Source organism: Electrona antarctica (assembly GCF_951216825.1).
Source record: "Electrona antarctica genome assembly, chromosome: 11".
Classification (NCBI taxonomy): Eukaryota; Metazoa; Chordata; class Actinopteri; order Myctophiformes; family Myctophidae; genus Electrona; species Electrona antarctica.
The window spans coordinates 18,960,356-18,985,583 of NC_136792.1; the positions used below are offsets into that span (position 1 = coordinate 18,960,356).

General features: G+C 43.9%; 1 protein-coding gene across 1 annotated transcript in view; it reads left to right on the plus strand.

Annotated features, from left to right (window-relative positions):
• Nucleotides 1-23,016, plus strand: part of robo1 (roundabout, axon guidance receptor, homolog 1) — a 258,413-nt gene extending 235,397 nt beyond the window's left edge. Inside the window, exons 19-31 of the mRNA XM_079513570.1 lie at nt 1,304-1,507; nt 5,085-5,111; nt 6,644-6,686; nt 8,842-8,996; nt 11,008-11,400; nt 12,270-12,386; nt 14,041-14,191; nt 14,440-14,670; nt 15,182-15,705; nt 15,812-15,979; nt 20,440-20,715; nt 20,996-21,198; nt 21,697-23,016. Of these exons, the coding sequence (XP_079369696.1) occupies nt 1,304-1,507; nt 5,085-5,111; nt 6,644-6,686; nt 8,842-8,996; nt 11,008-11,400; nt 12,270-12,386; nt 14,041-14,191; nt 14,440-14,670; nt 15,182-15,705; nt 15,812-15,979; nt 20,440-20,715; nt 20,996-21,198; nt 21,697-21,711 (2,507 nt within the window). The 3' untranslated portion in view covers nt 21,712-23,016. The remainder of the gene's footprint in view (nt 1-1,303; nt 1,508-5,084; nt 5,112-6,643; nt 6,687-8,841; nt 8,997-11,007; nt 11,401-12,269; nt 12,387-14,040; nt 14,192-14,439; nt 14,671-15,181; nt 15,706-15,811; nt 15,980-20,439; nt 20,716-20,995; nt 21,199-21,696) is intronic.
• The last annotated feature ends 2,212 nt before the right edge of the window (nt 23,017-25,228 follow it).

The following is a 25,228-nucleotide window of genomic DNA, read 5'->3' on the forward strand; positions in this document are numbered from 1 at the left end:
ATTTTCTGACATTTCAGCAATTATGTTCCACAAAAGCTTTCAGCAAGCTCACCGGGGAGGGAGATTGAAAGCACGTGAAATACCTACGTGTGGCAGAGAGAGCAAGAGATCTGTCAGGTTTTAAATGGGTATTGAGTGGGCTGGGATGGGCATGAAGAAGCACAGGCTGTGACTGATACAATTTCTCTCACTTGAAGAGTTCCTGCCGCGGTTTGTTGCCATGTTCCAACACTGGAGTGGAGCAGTGTGCCTCGGGGACTGGTGCTCCACTCAAATGCATTTGTCACACTGTGAGGGTTTGCTGTGTGCCATTCCAGCCAAAATACCTGTGCAGTCCTTGTTGACTGCTTTAGTCACATTAGCACACCACACGTTTCTTGTTACAGCTACACAATGAACAGAGGAGAAACATAAAAACAAAAGTATAATAAAAGAGGAAATGAAAACAACCAAACAGACAGAGGTAGAGAGAGAGACAGAGAAACCGTTTAGAAGCTAACAGCTTGTCTCTTTTGAAAACTTTGTTTTGTTTTGCCTCTGGCTAGAAAACTCTTGACAGTTAAAAATGTCTGCAATATGAAAAATGCATGAGGAAAATAGGCAAAGACAGTCAAACAATCCAGCAGAATGGAACTGACAGATGAGAAGAAATGAGAGCAGTGTTGTGGACCACTCAATCACAAATGTTTTATAAATGATTTTGTGTCCATTTTTAAAATGAGTATTTTCAACTATTTTGACATGCCCAAAATTGGGTTGCCAGAGTTGAAGTGGTTCAAGTGCATTTCACAGTTGAAGCTTAAAGACATTCACACACCAGATGGTCACAAATGTGCGTCAGGTTTCTTTCTAAGGCTGATCTCATTGGGTTCAAGTAATATACTATATATACTAATAATATACTAATTGGGAAACAAATGTTGACTCACTCATCAGACCTGTCAGGTGAAACTGCCCCTGTGTTTAATCTCTGGGTTCCTCAGTCGACACTTTTGTCTGCTCAGCTGCCATTGTTAACGGGGATTTGCAACGAATGCCTTTACATATTGTAGAGAGACAGCTCCATCTCTGCAGGAAAACAGCCTCACACTCACCTGCTGAGATGAAAGAGCCCTGTTTTAGAATTTTCCACTGTTGCCTCACACTTATTTCTTCATATCTTTCATGCGCTACTCAATTTTCTTCCAAACTCTTCCTTTCATTCTTCATCATTTCTATTCATGCCTTCTTCTAATCCTTTCGTTACCCTGCCCCCCCCCCCTCCAAACACTCAACCCCGTCCCCTGTACCTGCTCCTCCACAGATGCGTCGGGGAAAATGACGGAGGGCATTGGGAACCCACAGAACCCTCTGTCGCAGCAGATCTCAGATGTGGTCAAGCAGCCAGCCTTCATAGCAGGCATAGGAGCCGCTTGCTGGATCATCCTCATGGTCTTCAGCATTTGGCTGTACCGCCACCGCAAGAAGAGGAGTGGTCTCTCCAGCAGCTATGCAGGCATACGCAAGGGTTAGTACCACAAGGGTTAGGGTTAGTACCACAAGGGCAACAAGGGTTAGTACCACAAGGGTTAGGGTTAGTACCACAAGGGTTAGGGTTAGTACCACAAGGGCAACAAGGGTTAGTACCACAAGGGTTAGGGTTAGGGTTAGGGTTAGGGTTAGGGTTAGTACCACAAGGGCAACAGCATCACACCACACTTCATACGCAAGGGTTAGTACCACAAGGGCAACAGCATCACACCACACTTCATACGCAAGGGTTAGTACCACAAGGGCAACAAGGGTTAGTACCACAAGGGTTAGGGTTAGGGTTAGGGTTAGTACCACAAGGGCAACAGCATCACACCACACTATGCAGGCATACGCAAGGGTTAGTACCACAAGGGCAACAGCATCACACCACACTTCAATTAGTAAAGCTGCAATGTACAACGCTCCACACGTCCCAAACTCTTCTCCCTTCTGGCCCCAAAACTGTGGAATGCACTCCCTGTTGCAATCAGAACTGCAGCATCACTCCCAATCTTCCGCCGTAGTCTGAAGACCCACCTTTTCAGACTCCATCATGGCCCATAGCACTTATCCTACCCCCTTAGATAGCACTTTTTAGACTTAGATAGCATTTGAAACAGACTTATAGCATGTCATGTAGACAGCACAATAATTGCATTGTATATAGTCATAGCACATCATAGTACATATGTATAGCATAGTATAGTATATATGTATAGTTAATATGTATAGTGTCATTATATAGATATGTTCTAGTTACGTTCTTAGCTTACGCATGTTTCTTGATAAATGCATTTTATATATGTGATGTATTCCCATACTTTTGTTCCTGCCTAATGTAAATCGCTCTGGATTAAGAGCGTCTGCTAAATGCCTAAATTGTAAATTGTACAATATATTTAAGCAACAAACTGTTTTATCAATCTAAATCACATAAAGAATTGAAAACGTATAAGATCATCCCATCGACCCCTGATTGAAATGCTCTATGCAGAGATTCAGAGGCAGGGAATATACAGTTATCTCTCACTGACACTTGGGGCTGCTAACATAACGTATAAGCACAAACACTCTCCAGTGCACCTTTAACATGATATGTATGTAAGAAATTAGAAGGAAATGTTGAATGGCAGTGAGATGTAAGTCAGTGAGAAAATGCAATGTAGAGTCAGTTATTAGCTGAATATTTGGCAACAGTCCAGGCGTCTGAATTGCAGGCCAACTGGTTCAACTCATCTCAAGTCTACTCACATACATTTGAGTCATTCTAACAGAAAGCACCAACATTAGAAAGTATTCTTGCTGTTCTTATAGCATGAGGCCTGCTTCATGTGGAGGAGTTAACAAGTACTATGCCAATTATGTCAATCATGTGGGCAACATGATTGACACACAATAGTTCAAGTTTATAGAGTTCCCCTGAGGTCGGGGATACTGGGAGTGGCAAGATTGCAGAGGCCCCCAAATGCAGAGGCAAGGAATAACAACATTTTCTCTCATGCCATTACAATATTTCACTACAAGAATTCTCTGTACCACACCCTTAACATTTATTTAATCAGTCAATTTGTTGTTTTGCTTAGATGACCTATGATAACCTATAATAGACACAGGGATATCAGGAAATCATGATTTTCAAAACCTATTAGTAAGTTAACGACAGTGGACGATTAAATCGTTATATTTATGATGTCAGTGTCCATGTGGGAAGGGTTGATATGCTGGCACCATAAGCCATTTTCATTGAAAACGTCTGTCTTTCATGCCCAAAATAAAACAGTGCCCTCACTGAAGAGTTTGAACCGAGGTGACTTTGGAACAGTGGTCACTTACTGCGGAACCTGTGGCTCCAGAACAGGACTTCTGAGGGCTTTATGAGTACAGTCATGTGATGCGGCCAGGAGCCACAGGAGACTACTGTGTGTGAGGTTTCCTCTGTGGCTCCCTATGACTCTGTAGGTTTGGTGTTTCCTCACGTTAACTCTCAAAGCCCTTCATGGGCACAGTAGTTTTGCTCCCCTGCCTCCTTCTCCTGCAGTCCCAAACCACAAGAGGCCATAGTCTTTGTTGGAACTGGTAACTAAGAATGTTTTGAGAGGAGGAGAAGAGTATAATTGCAACCACATGAAGCAACACTGCACTCAGGCCGAAGTAGGTTGAATTCGGAGGCAGTACAGGAATCTGTGTGTGTGTGTGTGTGTGTGTGTGTGTGTGTGTGTGTGTGTGTGTGTGTGTGTGTGTGTGTGTGTGTGTGTGTGTGTGTGTGTGTGTGTGTGTGTGTGTGTGTGTGTGTGTGTGTGTGTGTGTGTGTGTGTGTGTGTGTGTGTGTGTGTGTGTGTGTGTGTGTGTGTGTGTGTCTGTCTGTGTCTGTGTCTGTGTCTGTGTCTGTGTCTCTCTCTCTCTCTCTCTCTCAAGATTTTCCCGAACCAAAATAAATTGCATTTTAATAGTATATTCAAGGACAACATTCTAAAATGCTTTCCATGTTCGCTTTCTGCCCTTGGTTTCCTCTCTCTATCCTGAGCTGATTTGAAATATTTATTACTAAACGGTAGACTAAATAACACCCTAGCAACATAATGCCTGTACAGTCTCTGAAGAGAATAATATGGGGGCGGACTTTTGCCCGTAGTTGTCTGTATATGTGTGTTCCCGGAGCGTGTGACCATTGTTTCACTGCCAGGAGGATTCATCTAGCTAGCTACTGAGCATCTGTGACAGTCTCGTGTCAGAGTGGTAATTTGATTTATTTATTTCAATCACGTTAGCGTTTCTGACGGTGTCTTGCATACCAATTGTCAGTCTCTCTCCAGCTCCAATGCGTACAGTACATCAAGCAGATAAAGCCATCCATGCGCTTAAATCTGTTATGCCTATTTGATCTTCAAAAGAGAGAGATCCAAAGTGATGAGATAATTGTGACATTTACGGGACATTTCTTGGTGCTGGCATTGAAAGACTTCTTTTCATATATGAGAGGAAATGAGAAAGTTACAACTGTCTTAGTTCTCAGGTGTCTAAATCAGAAGCCAGACAGTATAGACTGTATTCTAAAGAGATCCACATAACCACCCATAAATCCACAGCAAACCAATGTAATTTCACTGTTTATCTGGGTGTGAGCAGTAGAGCTGTGAGGGTGATGACATGTATGTAAGAGATGGCAAGGTCTCATTAGTGTGTGACCTCCTCCCAGCAGGCCTCCGGTGCACAGGGCCTGGATTGGAACCAGCAGTTGGCCTGCGCTTACCTTAGTTGGGTTCCATGGCTGTCGGAAGGTTTCAAAGGCTAGGGGCCAATGCTGTGTGAGAATAGCTGGAGTTAAGAGGTGGAGCTGAACTTATTCAGATTTTGTGATGGTGTGGCACATGGCTGGGTTCCCCCTGTAATGGATATGTTGTGTACTCTAACCTGAGTGCTGTGGCAGAGAGAAATAAGCTCAGTCGAGCACATTCCAGAAAGTTGAGACACATTGTTTACATGTTGGTGTACCGAGATACATTTAAATACTGGTGTGCCTAATTTGATATTCCTTTTCTCTTTTTTTCCCCGGGCTGTGCTTCGATCAACAGTGCCATCCTTTACCTTCACACCTACAGGTAAGAACTCTCAATTTCTCCACTTTTGCTCTGCAGGTTGGCGGTAAAATGTAAATAAAAATGTCCCTACTTGAGTATACCAGATGCATATTTTTTACTTGTCAAACATTTTCCCTGATGATCTGAACTGCCACAGTTATGGAGAGAGCCATTGACTGGATACAGGTTGGAAAGGGGCGCTCAATTAAAAACGGCAGAATGTCAGGGAAGGAGCTAATCAAAAAATATTCCACCAAATGTTAGGGTCATGTCAGAATAGGTGCAGGCCTTGCCACTAAGATGCTATTAAAACTGGCCCAAACTTGATCAAAGAGTTGCTGGCATCTACAGATCCACAGGGATTTAAAAGAATCATACTCCAGCACTGCAATACACCAATTAGATAGAAGAGGTAGAGAGGAGCTAAGAAAAAATAAAGTGGTAGTCTCTGATTTGAGGTGACACGGCGTGAACATTGAGAGAAGGATGCTTTCTCTCTCTCTCCTTCTGTCTCATAGGGTTTCTCATGCATCTGGCTTTCTCTTTGTAGCTTAGATATGTGTCAGGGCTGATGAGAGAGAGAGAGACAGAATGAGTGAAAGGTAGGGAGAGAGAGTTACGATTTTGTGGTTGGACTGACTAATCCTATCTGGGCTGAATCTATGTCTAAACTGTGAGGGTTTTGTTTGTCCCGTCCGCCTGAAGGCTTGGAAGTTGGAATCAACTCTTCTTGTATTTATACTGTTGCAATCCGCTGGAACACTTTCAGACATTTAGTCAGCTGGTAATTTAACTTTTGGATGACGTATTTTATGCTTGATGTTATGAGTTCTGTCTCCGTAAGTACATAATCCCTCAACCACCCTTGTCACCCGATGTAAAAACCAGAATGTTACATGATGTCGATTTTGATCTACAAGCGTGTTGTAATTTCAAAGGCATTACTGTGTGGTTTTTGCATTATTTAATTCTCCATAGGTTCTCTTGCTATCTGCGGAGGCCCAGGCTGAACTTCCTATTTTGAAAGAGGGGCAGGCACAATGGACGCTCCCTCAGCCCGTGTTACACACACACAGTCCTACATTTTCTCCTCTCAGGGAGGAGATTGTAATTAAAGTTTGGGAGTTTATCTCGCCTTCACACACCGGCGGCTTAGACCTCATTGAAAGAGCCCAACTTGTAATGCACAGAGCTCCAAACCTGCTGAGGCTACGCCAGGCGGGCAACAAGCGGTGCAGCCCCGTCCTTGATAAGCTTCTTACGCTTCCAGCCACTGTTGCTGTCTGTGACTCAGCCTAGGTTGTCATGTACTACTCACATGAATGCACAGCACACGCACTGGATACATGGATACATGAACACATATACTGTACATATGCACGTACTACATACACACCAAGGTCCTAATCTAACCACAGTCACATTTTATGTGAATAACCGGGTCTTATACTTGGATGATGATGATAATGGCGATGATTTAGGTTGGTGTCAGCGGTGATGGCAGCATAGCGTTGAGGAACTCACAGTGTCAATTTGTTTCTCTCCTTCCACAGTGGCCTATCAGAGAGGAGGAGAAGCTGTCAGCAGTGCTGGGAGGTAAGAATTGATTGATTCGCTGACGTATACCACTGTGTTATGATTCTATGTCGGAAGAGTCAAATAGTGCAGACATTTAGTACGTTTGAATTACATTAAGGGTTAACAACATTTTGTATATTTAGTGAAAATTGTTTTTGAAATGGTGCCGAATCCCTTTAGCTTAGTTGGTGATGATCAGAAAGTGTAATTTCCCCAAAAGAACACTAGGGGGAGTGCTGTGCTTAAGCAAACGGTCAATGCAGTGGAGGAGGAAGGTGGAGCACAATGTTGTGAATACCAGTGGTGGAAAAAGTACTCATATCTCATATACATATCAATACTGCAATGTAGAAATATTCTGTTACAAGTAAAAGTCGGTAATTTATTTAGTAAAAGTACAAAAGTATTGGTATCAAAATATACAAAAGTAAAAGTACTCATTATGCAGAATGTCCCATTTAACAAGTTTTCAAATGTATAAAAATCCGAGCTACAAGCCTATAAATAATAATAAACAAAGTAACTATAGTAACTAAAGTTTTAAAATAATTGTTAAAGTAAAAGTATACAAAATTGGAAATACTCCAGTAAAGTAAAAGTACCTAAAAATTGTACTTACGTACAGTACTTAAGTAAATGTACTTAGTTACTTTACACCACTGTGTGTTACCAACAGGAACAAAGCACCATCTATTCTGCCAACAGCCCATCCTCATCGCAAATGGAGGAAAGCCGTGTCCAGCCACAAGGCTGTGCCATAGCATCACTGTAAAACGTCAATAGAGATGCACACACCCAGATAATAGTGATGGTGATACTGTTGCATCCTTTTACATATTGTGGGATGGTGCGTTTTGTCAGACGGACTAGTACTATCCTAGTGACTTGGCAGAGGCTGCATGAATGTGTTTAACATTTTCCTCTTTGGGGAGATTTTTTCACATTCAGACAAATTAGGGGAATATTTGTTTCATTGCCCTGGCATGAATAGTGTTTCAAATATACATCACATGTGTGTGCATGGGATGGGCTTGTGTTTGTGCCTGCATCATGCATACTGTATATTGGCTGTGTTGAGCCGCCAGCTATGAATCTATGCAGCCAGCTTATTATCCTGTTATGTGATTGAATCACACATTGCTCTGCCCAAAGACAATGGACAAAGACAATTCAATACAAACACACGACTGTCTGGGTGATTGAGCAGCTATTGTGAGATTGTATTTGGCGCCACAAGACAATGTGTTCATTACTCAAATGAATCATGCAACTCAAAACCAATAATTAATCATTTGAATGGAAATGGGGAGGGGGGAGTTCTATGTTAATTCAGTGTTGGAATATGTAAAGTACAGTATACCACAAGACAAGGCATTCTATTAAGAAAAGTGCACGGTAACAATGCATGGCTCTTGGCTGAGTGGCTCGAAAAAAGAGTAGCCTACTGAGCCCTTTGTATGAAGATATAAGGGTTTGTTCAATCTCAGTTATTTAAACATCCAATGTCTGTCCTGAGTCTCCTGACTCTCCTGTATAAAGGATCTGGACAATGATCTAGAAGTACTGATATCCATCACATACTGTACATCATGGAGTTTCCCCTCTTCGTGTACAAGCTACACCACCTTTCAAGAAGATAGCGATGCTCTTTGACACTATGGAATGTAATGGGGGAACATTTGTGGTTCACTGGCTGCTGAGGATGTGCATTTGGCAACATTGGTGATTTCTATCTGGCAGTCTAATCCAAGCGGATCGCTAATGCTCACGAGGGGACAGTGTCATCGGCTGTGGGCAAGTCAAGCGCACACAATCTATTTAGCTGGGCTTCTCCCTAATGTGCACCCTGGGCAAGTGGAACGGGTGATGTGAAAAAGACAGAGAGAGACAGCAAAGCAAAAGATGAAAAATATTTATATTATATATTTATATCTACATCCAAATCTGAAGATATCTACGTGAAATGTGGGAGATATTTCTTATTTTTAATCCTAATGCATACTGTAACACATGTTGTGTTAAATAAATAGAAGCCAAGGCTTGTGTTCACCTAGTCAATATTGCTTTACTGCTTTGTTTAGTTTTGTGCTGTGTTTTGGTTCACTGGATCCGGTTCCTATTGGCTGGCTTGGTCCTCTGCTGTTGTTAACCATTTTGGTCTCATTCTCTGTAGGCCCGGATTGCTGAATATTGGGGAGTCTGCCACTCAGCCCTGGCTGGCTGACACGTGGCCCAACTCCTGCTCTAACCACAACGACTGTAGCATCAACTGCTGCACTGCCGGCAACGGCAACAGTGACAGCAACCTGGCAACATACAGTCGTCCAGGTGAGTGTCAGAACCAACATAGCCCGTCACCATTAAGTCCCATGCAGTCCTTAGAGAATATTCCCACAAGACAGATGCCGAAAAGGAACATAGGAACTTGCAGAGAGCTGTAGTGCAAAAGCAAGTAATATCTGGGTTAGGTCCCTGGAGAGTTGTTCCATGAATTTCTCTTTTCATTAGGGATCCATATGAAGAAGAAAACTTGGAGAAATATTAGGATTAAGAGTGCCTGTACTGCCTGCACACTTGATTTATTTGAGGTTAAAGTGGAGCTGTTTTAGGCAGGAAATAGAAGGGGTACACTGGAAGGAGCTTATGGCTTTACTCTGTTGCTAATCGAATTGCTTTGCTGATTTCCATACTGTTGTTATAGCCGGTAATGTAATTTCCCCTAAGTGCTCAGTTATTTAAGAAATGTGGAGCGAGCATAGAGGTCAGGACTGGACGGCAGACTGTGGCCAGAGAGAGAGAGAGAGAGAGAGAGAGAGAGAGGGAGAGAGGGAGAGAGGGAGAGTGGGAGAGTGGGAGAGAGAGATGGAGAGAAAGAGGGAGGGAGAGAGAATAGATATGTGCACCTGAAATATGAAAATGCAGAAGAAAGGAAGGGCAGAATGATTGAGGAAGAAACTGAAATGTCAGAAGAGAGAGAATGAAAGTGTGTTATGGTGACAAACAGTACTGTATATAAAGCAGAGTGTGGTAACAGAAGGAGAGAGAGAGAGAGAGTGATGGTAAACCACCAGCTGGCCTTTTAGTTTAGTCAGCACTACTGCATCTTTCACTAACAAGGGTATACTGTACATACAGTAGTGCACACATGCAGTAAATGCATGTGTGTGCATGCACGCACGCACGCACGCATGCACGCACGCACTGACACACGCACGCACGCACGCACGCACGCACGCACTGACACACACACACACACACACACACACACACACACACACACACACACACACACACACACACACACACACACACACACACACACACACACACACACACACACACACACACACACACACACACACACACACACACACACAGGCAAAGTGGTGACCAGCAAAAAAAGCCAAAAGAGATGCATTTGGTTTGGTGTAATGTGCAAAGTTGTGTACGTGTTGGGAACTGTTTGCACAAGTTGCCCAATCAAAATCAGAATAAGGGATGCTCTGAGTTGTTTTAAAAGGGATAGCATGTCAAAAGCCTCCCCACACATTGCATGACCCCCCCATAACAACCCCCTAGTAGTGCACTTGCTTTGTGTGTGTGCCAACCCTAAACTCTGTGAACATTAACAGGATCACTGACTAGGATAGGAGTTAATGTCCCTTCATCTCAGCCATAGGGGCCCTCTGACACATCCACCTTTGAAGTGTTTAGCTATCCCACACTCTGCTGAAATGTGAGGCATGCTCGGCGAGCGAGCAGTGTGCACCTATGGCTGTCCTTGGTATTTACCGCAAGGCTGACACTCAGATCTGCGGGAGGATTTGAATATTTTATGAGCCAGGGAAAATTGGATCTGTCAGCGGAGCTGTGCTTTTACCACGCTCCTCAACGCAGGTCTTTGATACAGACACGTCCCTCTGTCCCGCTCAATGAGCAAAAGCCGACCCACTGTCAAATGGAGGAAGAACAGAGATGATGCTCCGTCTTCGACCACGTTGAGTCATGGAGTGAGACATGGCTGATGTAGAAATCCAGAGCAGAAATATATAATAGCACTCCCGTCACTCATGTAAAGCAGATTGCCATTTGGCAATTAAAAAGTGAGCTTTTGAACTGAAATCGTTGTGTCTGTTTGAGAGGCACAGTGCTCTTTTGTAATGTAGACAAGAAGGAATACATTAATTATTTGTGAATTTAAAAGCAAAAATGCTTTCTCTTGTAACTTCGTAAGGGGATAAGTACCTTCTATTGTCTCAAACACTGCTACTAAGATGTTCCGCACTACAAGCCTGGCCAATGTTACTAAACATTAAACAACCCTCCCCATGTTCTCCAGCCGACTGCATCGCGAATTATAACAACCAGATGGAGAACAAGCAGACAAACCTGATGGTGCCAGAGTCCGGCGTCTACGGAGACGTCGACTTATCCAACAAGATCAACGAGATGAAGACATTCAACAGCCCCAATTTAAAGGACGGGCGGTTTGTCGGGCCGGGTGGGCAGCCAACACCCTACGCCACCACTCAGCTCATCCAGTCCTCCATCATGGGCAACAACATGAACACGGACAGAGGCACTGGAGGCCCTGGAGGTGGGGGTATAGGGGGCGGAGGGGAGGTGAACGAGAAGCATTGCTGGAAGCCCCCCCCAGCCCAGCAGCAGAAACAGCAGGACATGGGCTCCCAGCTCCAGTACAACATAATGGAGCAGAACAAGCTCAACAAGGGTGAGTGGAAACCCAGAGGCCACGGTGCCAGAGCCATGATCTTCCTCTACACGATCCATCCCTGTCTTTCCGCACCCTTGCAGCATCACTGTGGATCTCCATGAAGGGGAATGTTCATATTTAATTTGGTTCTCTTGTTGTCTTTTATATCCATTATCACTTTCTTTCTCTCTTTTCCATCTGTCTTAGTGTTTTGGGGTTCCTACAACTCTGCCCTAGAATGATTTCCAGGGTTGAACTTCTCCATTTTTCTATGTACCTTCTGGGTTGTGCTTGCATGATGAAGGCAGGTGTGAGGGATTATCTCTGCTGTCAAAGATCTAAAGGAAAGAATAACATTGTTCAGTCTAATGTGCTTTGAATGAAACTATCATCACATAATTTCCGCCTGCACAATGTAGTCACAGCCTACATGACAGCTTTGATGAGTTCCCCCCCCCCCCCCCCCCCGTGTGTGTGTGTGTGTGTGTGTGTGTGTGTGTGTGTGTGTGTGTGTGTGTGTGTGTGTGTGTGTGTGTGTGTGTGTGTGTGTGTGTGCGTGTGCGTGCCCGTGTGTGTGTGTGTTTTGCATGTCTCATCACTAGCACTCAAGAAAACCAGGAGCCATGACTGGCATGCATCTTGTCTTGAATGACAGTGTTCCTAAGCATTGTACTTAGATTTCACATTGTCATTGTAAAACAATCTTAAACTGTTGATTTGGCTCATAGATTTGTGTGAATGCGGCGGCATTCTGTATTTTCCCCACTCCTTCTTCATTCTATCTACTCTCCAACGTCTCCTGTTCCCAAAGTCCTTCAAGGTGTTGTGTGAAATCCGCCCGGTGTCAAATTAAGCTAACCATACATTCCTGTTTCTCCAACTATCAGACCGCTACAGAGCAGGTGACAGCCCTATGCCAGCCACCATCCCCTACAACCAGGCCCACGACAGCCACACGGGGGGCTCTTACAACAGTTCTGACCGTGGCAGCAGCAGTACCTCCGGTAAGAATGGGAGGGGGAAAAGAGTATATGGGAAAAGAGTGGTAGCAGCCATCATTGGTAACGAAATCAATATTTATCTCCACGAACTGCCAGCTCTCCTAATGGGTTGAGGTACTTTAATGTTCATTTGGTGTTCTGTTGTGCTTTTTTCACATTCTTATTGCAGCCAACCACTTAATCACATGCATTGCCTCGAAGCTCAATTTCAAAAATCTCACTTTTCCACAAAAGCAATAAATCACTTTGAGATGCTAATAATGCATGATGTTTTAAAATGGTAATTTGATTAATTTCCGTGTCAGTCTATGTTGAAGAGAAATGGAAAAGTAGATGCCTTCAGAAAGTGGAAAATTGTTAAATAAAAGGAGGGGGGGAAACGACAACAACACTAATGACGGAACAAAAACAGGAGATGCATGCCAGCCATGGAAATGTGCATGTGCATCAGTATCCCTAAACATGTAAGCAAGAATAAGTGCAAGATCCTTTTTGTTTTGCATACAATTTTGCATTCAATTGGCTTTTTGACTATATCATTTCATAATGTTTGTGATTGCTTTAGCTTGTGATGCAGTCATTAATTGACATCATTTTTTATTCTGGCTGGGGAGTATAATTTCAACAGAGCTCCGAAGTGTGCAGACAAGGACAAATGATTGCACCTTGCAGACAGCATGCAACACTGCCACCTTAATGCCAGGGATCCATTCTTATATTGCGTTTGATGTGTGAGTCATTAAACAGGAGCCTTTAAAGTGCTCCATGTGCCTTACAGCCCATTGGCTCGCAATTCCAATGCTTTAATTGCCCCCCCCCCTTTCTCTTTTTCTCTTGGCACCGGTTAACATTTAGCGTTGAAAGATTACTGTTTTTGATGGCATCCATGCCATTAATCCATTCAGGCCTGACGTCGAATTAAAAAAAAAAAAATGTTTTCTAAATCATGACAATTTTCTGAAAGATTTGAGGCACATTTTAACGATTTAAAAAAAATAGCAGACCTACAAGTTCATAGCGCGCCACTCGGTGACGCGCTATGAGCTTATAGATCTGCTATTTTTCAATAGCTAAAGTTTAACGTAACGCTTAAAACACCAAAAGGGGTTCCCGCCCAGAATGGGTTAACTACAAATTCATAAGTACAGTACAGAACATTCATACATTTTAGCACACGCATAAAGACAAGCTTCCATTAGGGATAAAGCTGTCATCTGTACATTTTTTATTTTTTTCCATGGAAACCTTTTTTGCAAAATGTATGTTTCATGATCTGCTGTCTTTTAATTTATATATATTTTTAATACATTTCTGTAGCAGTTTCATAGACATTAGAAACGGATGTGTTTGTAGAGAATATTACAGACTAGAGATTCTGGGGTTCGTGCCAGTACGCGGCCCTCACACCTACGTCATACCTCCTTATGGTTATGCCTGAGTCATGGTGACATGAGTGACGACATGGAACGCCTGCCCGTCAGCTGGCCGGGTGGCCGGCCGCTCCTTCCTTAAGCCAATTTTAATATAGGATGGAATGAAATGGACCCTTAGGAGTCCATTTGTTTCCATGTGTACACTCTCAGAGTTAAATGAACACTGAGGACTTTTCAGTGTATTGAGTAGTCTGTGGCTGAACAATTCTCTCTTTTCTGAGCAGGGAGTCAGGGACAGGGACAGAAGAAGGGAGTGCGCACCCCTAAACTACCCAAACAGAGCACAATGAACTGGGCTGACCTTCTGCCCCCTCCCCCTGCCAACCCACCCCCATGTCGGAACACAGAAGAGTACTCTCTGTCCATGGATGAGAGGTGAGATATGTGCACGTGCGCACACACATGTTAATGCACAGCTTTTTAATATTATTCCATTCTCCTTACATTTGTTTTTCTCCTTTCATTCATTGCGGGCATCCACCCCAAGGGTTTAAATACATTGATACTAGATACACGTCAAACCTTGACAGGAAGACAACATGGATATTTAGTCAATTATTTCCCTGTTTCCAGTGAGTGATATGAACAGTTCTGTAACATGCCTTGTTTCTCCATGTGGACAGCTACGATCCAGACATGCAGTGCGCCATGCCCCCCTCCCGCATGTACCTGCAGCCAGACGACCTGGAGGAGGAGGAGGAGATGGAGAGGGGACCCACCCCGCCTGTCCGTGGAGCGGCGTCCTCCCCCGCCGCTGTGTCCTACAGTCACCAGTCCACAGCCACCCTCACGCCCTCGCCACAGGAGGAGATGCAGCCCATGCTGCAGGACACGTCCGACAGCCACGAGCGCAGGTTTGCACAGCTCACCTGTGATTCAATGTGCACAGTAAACCCCTGAGAATGTACAAATTTAAATTCTTTGAGGATGCATAAGAGTTTGGCTGTCTGGTAGAGCACATACCATTAAGGCTCAGTCATTGTGCAACCCGGTTCGAATCTGATCTGTGGCCCTTTGCTGCATGTCCTTCCCCATTTCTCTCTATAAAGGCTTGAGAATTACCTAAAAATATCTTACAAATAGTTTGGTTGCATTGCATGCAATACAACAATTCCTCTGATGAATGTTGAGTCGTTTTTCCTGGCCAAAATAAAATGCTGAAACTGAGGGACTGTCCCTGTCCCTTTCTGAAGTTTGTGAGACCTACCATACATCTTTGCATGTTGAGGCTTTTAGTTTTTGACGAAAATGCATGTCTTTCGTGATCCCCTGCAACAGTGACACCCAAAGCATGTAATGAAAAGGTGTTTGATATTCATTGCATGTTAAATTAACCAGTATTGACAGAATGCTCATTTTCCCCAGGCGCCACGGCGCGAGCCCCCCACCTCCACCCAGACCGCTGTCTCCCTCACACACGTACGGCTACATCTCCAGCCCCATGGCCCTGGACACAGACGGCATGGAGGAGGAGGGGGAGGAGGAGATGCTGGAGGAAGAGGAGGAGGAGGAGGAAGGCGATGAGACCGACGCAGAGGTGGCCAAGGTGCACCACCACCACCACCACCACACCCACCCCCACGCCCACCCCCCTCACCCCCAGATGCACCCGCGGAGGCTGCTTCTGCGGGGGCTCGAGCAGCAGACGCCAGCGTCCAGCGTGGGCGACCTGGAGAGCTCGGTCACGGGCTCCATGATCAACGGCTGGGGCTCGGCCTCCGAGGAGGACAACGTCTCGTCGGGGAGGTCCAGCGCCGTTAGCTCGTCGGACGGCTCCTTCTTCACAGACGCCGACTTCGCCCAGGCCGTCGCCGCAGCTGCAGAGTACGCAGGCCTCAAAGTGGCCAAGTATCCCAACACGCAGGGTCAGGAGATGGCTGGACCCATGGGTAAGGAGTGTGGGACTTGCCACTTTTGTACCACATAATCTCCTCTCAGGAACATTTATAGTTATTGGTGAAATAAACTTGCATTTTTGTTTAATTGTTTTTCCAGCACGAATCCAGTACCCAATGAATGCCTCCGGCCACCGACCAGGCAGCCCGGTGTCTACAGACAGTAACATGAGCACGGCGGTCATACAAAAGAGGCCTCCTAAGAAGCAAAAACAACATCCTGTAGGCCTCCCAGGGAACCAGCTGAGACGTGAAGCCTACAACGAGGGTACACTTCATTTATTTTCGTAATTTACATTACTGCAGACAGTGTCAGTGCAGTTCTATGTGGTGGACAATTATTCATCTGAATGTGCTAGGGCTTTTCCAATGGTTCTTTTTACAACCCTAGAAACATGGATACACATTTGTCCCTCTGTTGCAGATTTCCATCTTGGACCATCAATAAACTGTTGTTGTTTACATATTTGTTAACAGACTACAACATGGAAGAATCAATAACTTTGCAGTGCTTGCAAGCTTAAAGAGGAACTGGTAGCATAACAACATACTTGGCTGTACCCTGAAAGAAGCCAGATGGGCAGCAATGTACATCTATGGCTCACCCTTTAGTAGCACCATGCGCTGTCCACAAATGACTGAGTATGTCTGTGTCGTAAGCCAGAGTTTTAATCATCTTCCCCCCGTGTGTGCATGCGTGGCATCACTTCTAATCTGCGGTGGTGCTGAGCAGGCTTGTGGTGGGCTAGGGGCCAGGGGCATGGCGCAGCAACGGGGGGGGGCTGTCTCAGGGGAGTTCTGCCTAGCCAGGCTCTGCTGACACTGGGCTGTCTCTCCACTCCAGCCACTAATGAAATTGATCCAGGTGCTCTGACGCTCATATTGAAGTGCCACCCTCTACTCTACGGGAGATGAGCATAAACAAAACACTGGGGGTGACATTGTACAGTAGAGAAAAGGTTTAGTGTTGGAGGTTAAGCAAACAATGTGTAGGTTTATCAGCATGAGTCTATATATGTATATATATGAATACAAATGTAAAGCCACTCCTTTTTTCCTTTGTGTTAGAGGTTTTGTAAAGCTCTTTTCATAAAGTTGTGTCAGTGTATCACTCAAAATCCCCATACATGGGAAAGCCCCCATATATGGTGCCCAGGTTTCGTGACATCACTACACTGACATCTGATGCGATCTGCTGTCGCAATTAAGACCATATGGAAGCCCATATGGAATGCCAGAACAGGTTCTAACATTCCATATATTGATCCTTCCCCATCCATCCATCCTCTTCGATGTCTCCCTTTTGACTGATACCTGTCCATTCAAACTCTAGACGGTTAAGTTATTAGTGCAGGCCTCATCAAACCCTGTACACTCAAGAGAATGTCCCCACTACCACCCTTAGATCTACATATATGGAGCTGACCTGTTCTGACATTCCATATGTTGATCTGACCTCATCAAACCCTGTACACTCAAGACATGCTCCTTATATGGCCAGTACAGAATTCATTCCATGTTGATCTGACCCCCCATGCCAAAGCGTCAGCGCTCGCCCAGCAGTCTGCCGCCAAGGAGGCGGATGCGTGCACACGACCTCGCGTATATATTATGTGTTAGAGACTGTGTGTGTGTGTGTGTGTGTGTGTGTGTGTGTGTGTGTGTGTGTGTGTGTGTGTGTGTGTGTGTGTGTGTGTGTGTGTGTGTGTGTGTGTGTGTGTGTGTGTGTGTGTGTGTGTGTGTGTGTGTGTGTCATACACATTGTGCATTCCATGGTGCTGGCTCCCCTCTTAGTGTCAGGTGTCCTTGTGAGTTGGAAGCACTTGACAGGAGATTTAATATCCAGCTCACTGGGAGCCAGACAAGCTATATCACTGCAGAAAAATCCTTACCATCCCCCCACACCATCCCATCCTCCACCGTCCTCTCACCATCATCCTTCCCTCCTGCCTCTCTCCCATCCGCTGCCCCTCCCTTTGAAGTGACCTCTCCATCCCTCTCCATTCTCTCCTCCAGCTCTCTGCTTGTCCTCCATCTTTGTTCGTAGAGAGAGGGGATGGACGGAGGCTCTCCAGCCTTGTCTCTCCAACCGTCCGTCCTCCTGCTGATTGCATTTGATCTGAATGGATTGTTTTTCATTTGGAGTATATTGCCTCTGTCTGTCTGCCCAACCCCCATCCTAGCCACAGCTACACCCATGTGTGGTCAGGTGGTCAGGAGGTGACGGGCGAGGCAAGGACATTTACAGGAATGTAAAGTGAGGCAGAATTTAAAAAGAAAAAGAAAAAAGGGAAACCATTGAGCCTATACAAATGCTCAGACACAATTTATCACCTTTATTCATATCCTCATGTAAATGATTTTAGTTTAGTTCCCTCCTCCACCCCCTGATTTACTCCTTATGAAGTCCTTCCACGTGGAGGTCAGAGTGAAACTACCCAACACAGGCATAAATACACATAAATACCAGCAGTTAAGAGGGCAATAAAATGGAAGCGAGACAAGTGGAGCCAGCTTAGGAAGCATGCCCTCACTCCCACCTGCTATCTCCTCTTACCCCTTTTTGACCTACTCATTTCACACTTGTTTGGAGACACCCAGGTTATATTTCCTTCCCCACATGAGTCACATGAATCGCTAATGTCTGCCTGCCTCTGTTCCAGTCTTTGCTGATTCCTTTAAAAAACTAGAAAGCCAAGGCAGCATAATGACCTTTGAAATAATTTCCTTATATGGGGGGGGATCGGATCTTTTACTTTGATTAAGCCACCACAGCTTGAGAAGCAAAATCATACAATCATAATATCAAATAAGTTATTGTGTAAGTTATCGTGCTTCAAAACCAGCAGAAGTGTCGCCTCTTATCGTTTAGCTCCTCTCAAGCTCAGGAATGCAGCATGGTTAGATATACTTTTTTAGCTAGCAACAATCAGACTGCTGAATAAGAGCTAAGCCTGTCACCCTTGCTCCAATCTGAGAACCCATTGGCAAAAAAAATCAAAAACAACACCCTCTGCTGTTTGTTTCCTTTGAATTTGCCTCTGGGGGCGTGGCCCCAGTACAATGTGGATAACAGGAAGTTGGCCCGTTTGGCCCGGACTCAGCCCTCCACTTCCTGTGGTGTGCCTGTGTTTTCATTCCCACTATCAACAGTGTATACACATTCTGAATGGCCTTGCTGACAGATTCGGTAGTGCAGGACAGAATCTGTTCTTGAGAAATTACCCTTGCTCAAACTGAACTGTGTCTTAATATCAATGCTCCTTTTATACATTTATCTTATGACTCCACACATTTTTAAAATGGCTATAGCTTATGTGTCTGACATTATTTTCTGTTTTAGTAGTTATTTTACTTATTTTTAACTGCAATACTGGCGAGCCTCCACAAATAAGAATTCTGCCCACTTTTATTTGTGAATGTGATGTGTCAATCTTATTGTCCAGAGCAGCTGGTTGAGAATTCACTCATTACCGCATGAGATATTTCATTCTGCATTCACAGACAAACAGGGAGTCAGGGACGTAAACATAACCTCCTTGTCAAAGGTAACGAATCAGGAAAATGTATAAGCGGCATACTGTAGCGATCGGCAGTCTGACAGTAGCCCCTGATACACCCTCCCTGGCAGCATCCGAGATGCTATACAGACTCGAACTCTGTCCTTTCCTATATTCCCTCATAAATCTGACTGTTGTTCACTCCTCCCCTGTAGTGTGCTATATCTCACAGACAGTGGCATTGATCGACTCAAAGCAGGACCCAGGAGGCAGCAGTGATATTAAAAAACTGCAGACGCCCCTCTGCCGGATGATATTGACTGGCCCATTTTGTATTCAGGAGGGGTGGATGAAGGTGGAGGATAATCAGGAAGGTGCATTAAAGCTACTAGTTTGTAGCCCAATGCCAAGACACAGAGTCCCGTCACCGTCCCCCTTTAGCCCTAAGCATGCAAAAAGCAAATAAACTATTTTGATTCCGCTAAAAGTCTTTGCTGGTCCGACACATGTTGAAAATGTTTACCGTGGCCTTCAGGATGCTGGGTGTGAACGGCAGCGCTCGCTATGTTCACTAACTTTCCAATCTGGTGTTGATTACGGTGCCAGGCCACCGACAACATTATCATTCACGTTTGCAAGCTGTTTAGAAGATGCGAAGCCATCGATCGCAGTCATTGGAAGGAGAGACCAGGCGTTTCTCTCTATGCATTTACGTTTATGTGTAGACGGCTGTGTGAAGTGCTCTTGCGGCCCGATGCTTGGCGTCGTATGAATAATGGCTCAAGGACAGGCAGCATTGATTCATCGACAGGGGAAGTGGAGCGGGTCACGGAGCCAGCTGCTGACCGTCACACTCTCCTCTGTCCCCACTCCTCTCTGCTCACTGGTTCCTTCTCCTCCCTTGCCTTTCTTAACTCAAATTTCGTAATTCTCTCTCCCCGGATTCTGCTCCTCCAATGTCATCCGCTCTGTTTACTCTGTGTTGGGAGCGGTTTCCTTTCAGCTCGGATGTGCGCACGACCCTGAGTGGATGTACACACACCGCAGCTGTGTTTGTATGTCACCTTGCAGGTGTGAGACAACTGAGTGACACATCGTACACATTAGAAGATCCTCAAAGTACACACATCCATGATCTGCTGTGCCAGGCAATAACGCCTGGTAATAAAGCCACACTCTTTTGATCCCTGGGGTTCATCTTACTTTATTTCCTGTGTTTATCCTTCAGATCTTCCACCTCCTCCCATTCCGCCTCCAGCCGGGCTTAAGTCCCCTACACACCCCTCCAAGTCAGTCCTCGAAGGTCGGGGAATGCTGTCCCCCAAGGGGAGTGAGAGCAGGGACAAGAGGGGCGGATCAGGGGGATATCGGCCCAGAGAGGGATCAGACCCACGGACCAGTTCATCTGAGCGGAGAGAGGCTCAGGAGAGACAGAAGACGGCACATGGAGGAAAAGGGAATAAACATGAGGGCAGCGCCGGCAACAAGGCTCGCCAGCACCCAGGTACAACACAGCACAGTTTGCATGCACCAATGTATCGGCCACATATCGCTATCGGCTGATATTTGCGTTATCGGTCAATATCGGTATTGGCAAATAATGACATGGCAGTAGCCGATATTTATGTTGTTGTTAAGCATACATTTTGTGTTGGCTATGATGATGTGTTGGTTATCTGCAGCCTACCAATATATATATATATATATATATATATATACATACATACATGTTTGTTATCATACGTTAACTACAAAGTCATGGTTGGTTTACTTGTGTCGCCCAGGTTCAGAGGACATTCTGCCCTACTGCCGGCCCCAGTTCCCAACAGTGAACAGTCCTCGGGACCCAAGCTCTTCCAGTTCCATGTCCTCCCGGGGGTCGGGGGGCAGACGGAGAGGAGAGGGTTGTCCAGGGGGCCGCAGGAACCCCACAGACATGGGGCTCAACACCACAGGGGCCTTCCAGACAGGAGATGAAGAGCTTGAGGTACTGAATGCCATCAACGGTGAAAAAAATATATATCAGAAATAGTGAAAATAGCAATCTCCAAGCTCACACCGCGTCGTAATCCGACACATTGTGGGCTTGTAGATCGGCTAGTTTCACTACTTTTGCTTGACAGTCTTGTAAGACAAAGTTTAAGTCAAGTTTAAAACACAAATTGTTGAAATATGGAGATATTTCTGGATTGATATTCTTTGACACAGTGGTTTGTTTTCATGTCAGGGCTCCTGGATAATATATTATTTTATTTTTATTTTTTAAATGGTACCAATTTATTTTTGTTTATTTAATGCTAAAATAACTCATTTAGCTGGCGAACCCCTGGAACCCCCTCAAGGACCCCATGGGGGTCCCGGTCCCCTTTTCTGTGAACCACTGCTTTAACAGCGTTGCGTTTGGCAGTTTTCTCACAACTTGCAGTCAATGAATGATGAATGCACAATTGAAATAACTGCTGTGTTTTGTTCTGTGGTTTGACAGATGGTGGAAAGCTGAAGAATAGCCAGGAGGAACTGTCAGGAACTGTCCTGAGAACGGAGCACCATTGTTTCTCTTACAATTTTAAATATCTCAGTATTTCACCATCATGTTGGCTGACTTCATACTGTACGTCAATAGTGTTTCGATCTCTACATCTGGAAAACAGACCAATTGTTTTTTTGTTTTCTTTTGTTTCTTTTTTCTAACTTATCATTTTCTATGTCCATTTAAAAAGAAAATAAAAAAGTGACTGACAGGGAATAAAAGAACGGTGGAGTCAAAGCAAAATACGCAGTAGTATATTTATGTTTTATTCCAATGCAATATGGAGTAAAATTGTACTCCAGACATTGACATGACTCAGCTTGCATCCACAAGAAGTTTGGAGAGCCCATACAGTCAGATGTTACTGTAATAAATAGCTGCAAGCAGAGAGGGGTGGACTGTCTTGTAAATATACGTGTATACATGATGTCCTTTTGTTTATTCACCCATTGTGGTACCTCAAATTTGTCTCCCTTTGTTTTATTTTGCGAATTATAATTTTATTATGCCAGTAAATATAATTATTTTATCATTTCCATCCATGTTGTAAATTGCTATATTATTTAGCCACCCCAAGAAAGTGCCACTTTGGGATTTTGTTTGTTTGTTGTTGTTTGTTTTTGTAATGCACTGTTATGTTCTGTGTTGTCGTCAATGTTTGTTACTTGTTTTACTTTGGTTTTAAAAGCACAATCACTAAACTTTATTTTAAACCATTCTATCTATTCTAACCTTTTTGTCTTACTGGAGGATAAAAGGTACGACTAAAGAGTCTAGTTAATCTTGATGATGATGATGATGATGATGATGATGATGATGATGATGATAATGATGTAGGTAATGCTGTTTTAAGATGGCGGTGTTTGAAAGGAGACTCCTCATGTTGTGATTGTCTCCCTCTCCGGTTCTGATGCTAGCTTAAGTGATGGTTAAGACAGTTAATGTGGATCATAGCTGCAATGTAAATATATTTTTCACATCAGCCGTAGTTCCCAGCTATTGCACATATTAAAAAAAAAGAAAAAAAAGTTACACTGTCTACTAATGCACTTAAACGAATGTTACATACATGAAATAGGAGTCACTTTGTGAATCTGGAGAGGTGGTGATTGGGCAAGGAGAGTCTCTTTTCTTGGAAGGAGAGGGGTGCTGAATCCTCGTTCTAAGGAGAAGGGGTGCTGTTGTTTATTCATAGGACATCTGCAAACATTTGTTTCGTAAAACAAAAAAGTAAAAAGAACTAAAAAAAAAGGATGAATAAAAAAGTTCAAACTACATGTTCTCTGTCATTTGTCATGGAAAGAGATTTTAAAAGCAATAATCATAATCACATGCCTCCCTAACTAAATTAACATTATGATTTTATTTATTCCAGATTCATTAGGGCAGTGTTTCTCAACCTTTTTGGGCCAGTGCCCTCTATCCAATATCCAGGTCCCTTACCGCCCCCTAGATCCAATTGAAATGTAAGCCTTATTTTTATTGTGTATTGTGTTCCTTATATAATTTAGAAAACATCTCATCGATTTCCAAATTTTACATTTTACATTAAACCTGTCAGCGATGTCTCAGGAATGTCAGGCCCTGTCACAGGAATGTCAGGCCTGGATCAGTATCATGGTAGCCTCGATCCCAGCCTTCCTCATCTGCAAAGAGAAAAGCCTGGTCACAACCTAAGAGAGTGCCTAGCCAGAAGTGGGTCTTCCAGCATTTCCTGGAAGTTGTCATTATTCCACTTCCGCCAAATTCCAGCACTTCCATTTAGGCATTCAATATTGTAGGTTGAGTGCCCAGCGTGGTATCATGGTCAGTATATCATTTCAGTATCATATAATAATAGTATCATATAAGTGTCACAGTCAGTATCATGTCGATATCATATCAGGATCATGGTCAGTATCATGTCCGTATGGACAAGGTGAGTATGGACAACGTCATTATCATGTCAGTGTCATATCAGTATCCTAGCTAGCGCCCCCTTTAAAACATATTGCTTTCAGCGCCTCCCAAACTTCTCTGTACCACCCCAGTTGAGAAAACCTATATTCGAGTCTCAGGAATGCAATGCAGAAATGATTTCAGGGTCATAAATAGTTCTGGAGATATTGAAATGGTATATTATGTTACATGTATTGACACTTTTATCATAGCTATTATTGAAAGGCATCGCTGCCATTAACCTCAGTGTCATTTCATTCATCACATGCAGATTTACCTGAATGGCTTCAGTGTAACTCAGCAGCTAAACCTTTTAAGGTGGGAACCATCGTCCTTGCCTGTTCTCTGTCTGTGGTAGCCAATCAAATATATGCCAATTCCATTAGTAGCCTAGTATCCATTATTCACAATGTGAGAGTTCCATGTCATCCAATAAATACGTTCAGTGCCACAGAGGAAAACTAAAACCAATGGTGGAATTATACAGTTGGGTGCCACCGATATTGTCCCTTATTATTTGACCCGTTTAGGCCTGATCTCAAAATTTTCCAGTTTTCTGAAATAAATATTTTCACGATTTTTCAAAAATAGCAGACCTACAAGCTCGTAGCGCGCCACTCGGTGGCGCGCTATGAGCTTGTAGATCTGCTATTTTTCAATAGCTAAATTATAACATAATGTTTAAAACACCAAAAGGGGTTCCCGCCCAAAATGGGTTAACTGTCCTTTTGCGCAGATCACGCAAACCTCAGCAAAAAGAAAAGGACAATATTGATGGCCTCCAACTGTATATCCAATATGACACAAGGATACTTCAGTGAGGTTACAAGACAGTGGCTATAGCAATCATCTAGTTTCTGTCATCACTTACTTATAGCGAGTAAACTGCTGACATGAGAAAACAAAATATCCATGAAATTGAAAGACACCAGTGTGTCAGCAAAGAGGGACTTTTGACAACAAAATATTTTTTTTCCCAGTTTATTACTGAATGTAATCTGCCTATAGAGCTGCCATTGAGCGCCATTATAAATGTATCGAATTTGAAAGCACTATATTTCTAAAACTATGAAACTATGAAACATGTCCACCGTAAGATTAAATGGTAAATGGTGCATTTATATAGCGCCTTTATCCAAGGTGCTTTACATAGATTGTGCATTAGATTCACCCATTCACACACATATTCATACACCGATTGCAGCAGACACCATGCAAGGTACCAACCATCGGGAGCAATTTGGGGTTCAGTGTCTTGCCCAAGGACACTTCGACATGTCAGGAGGAGCCAGGATTCGAACCGCCGACCCATGGATCATTGGACGACCTGCTCTACCTCTTGAGCCACAGTCGCCCCAGAATAAATAGGTTGGAATGGGGTTTCTAGGTATGTAGGACTAAAAGAATGCCAAAGTTTGTGCTATTGCAATTGAGAATGCATTGGGCGTTTAAATTAAATAACTCAATAAGTAAAAAGTTCCAGCATGTGTGCCCACAGTAAGCTGAATTATAAAAAGTGTGAATGGAGTTTCTAGGTGAAAGTGACTTT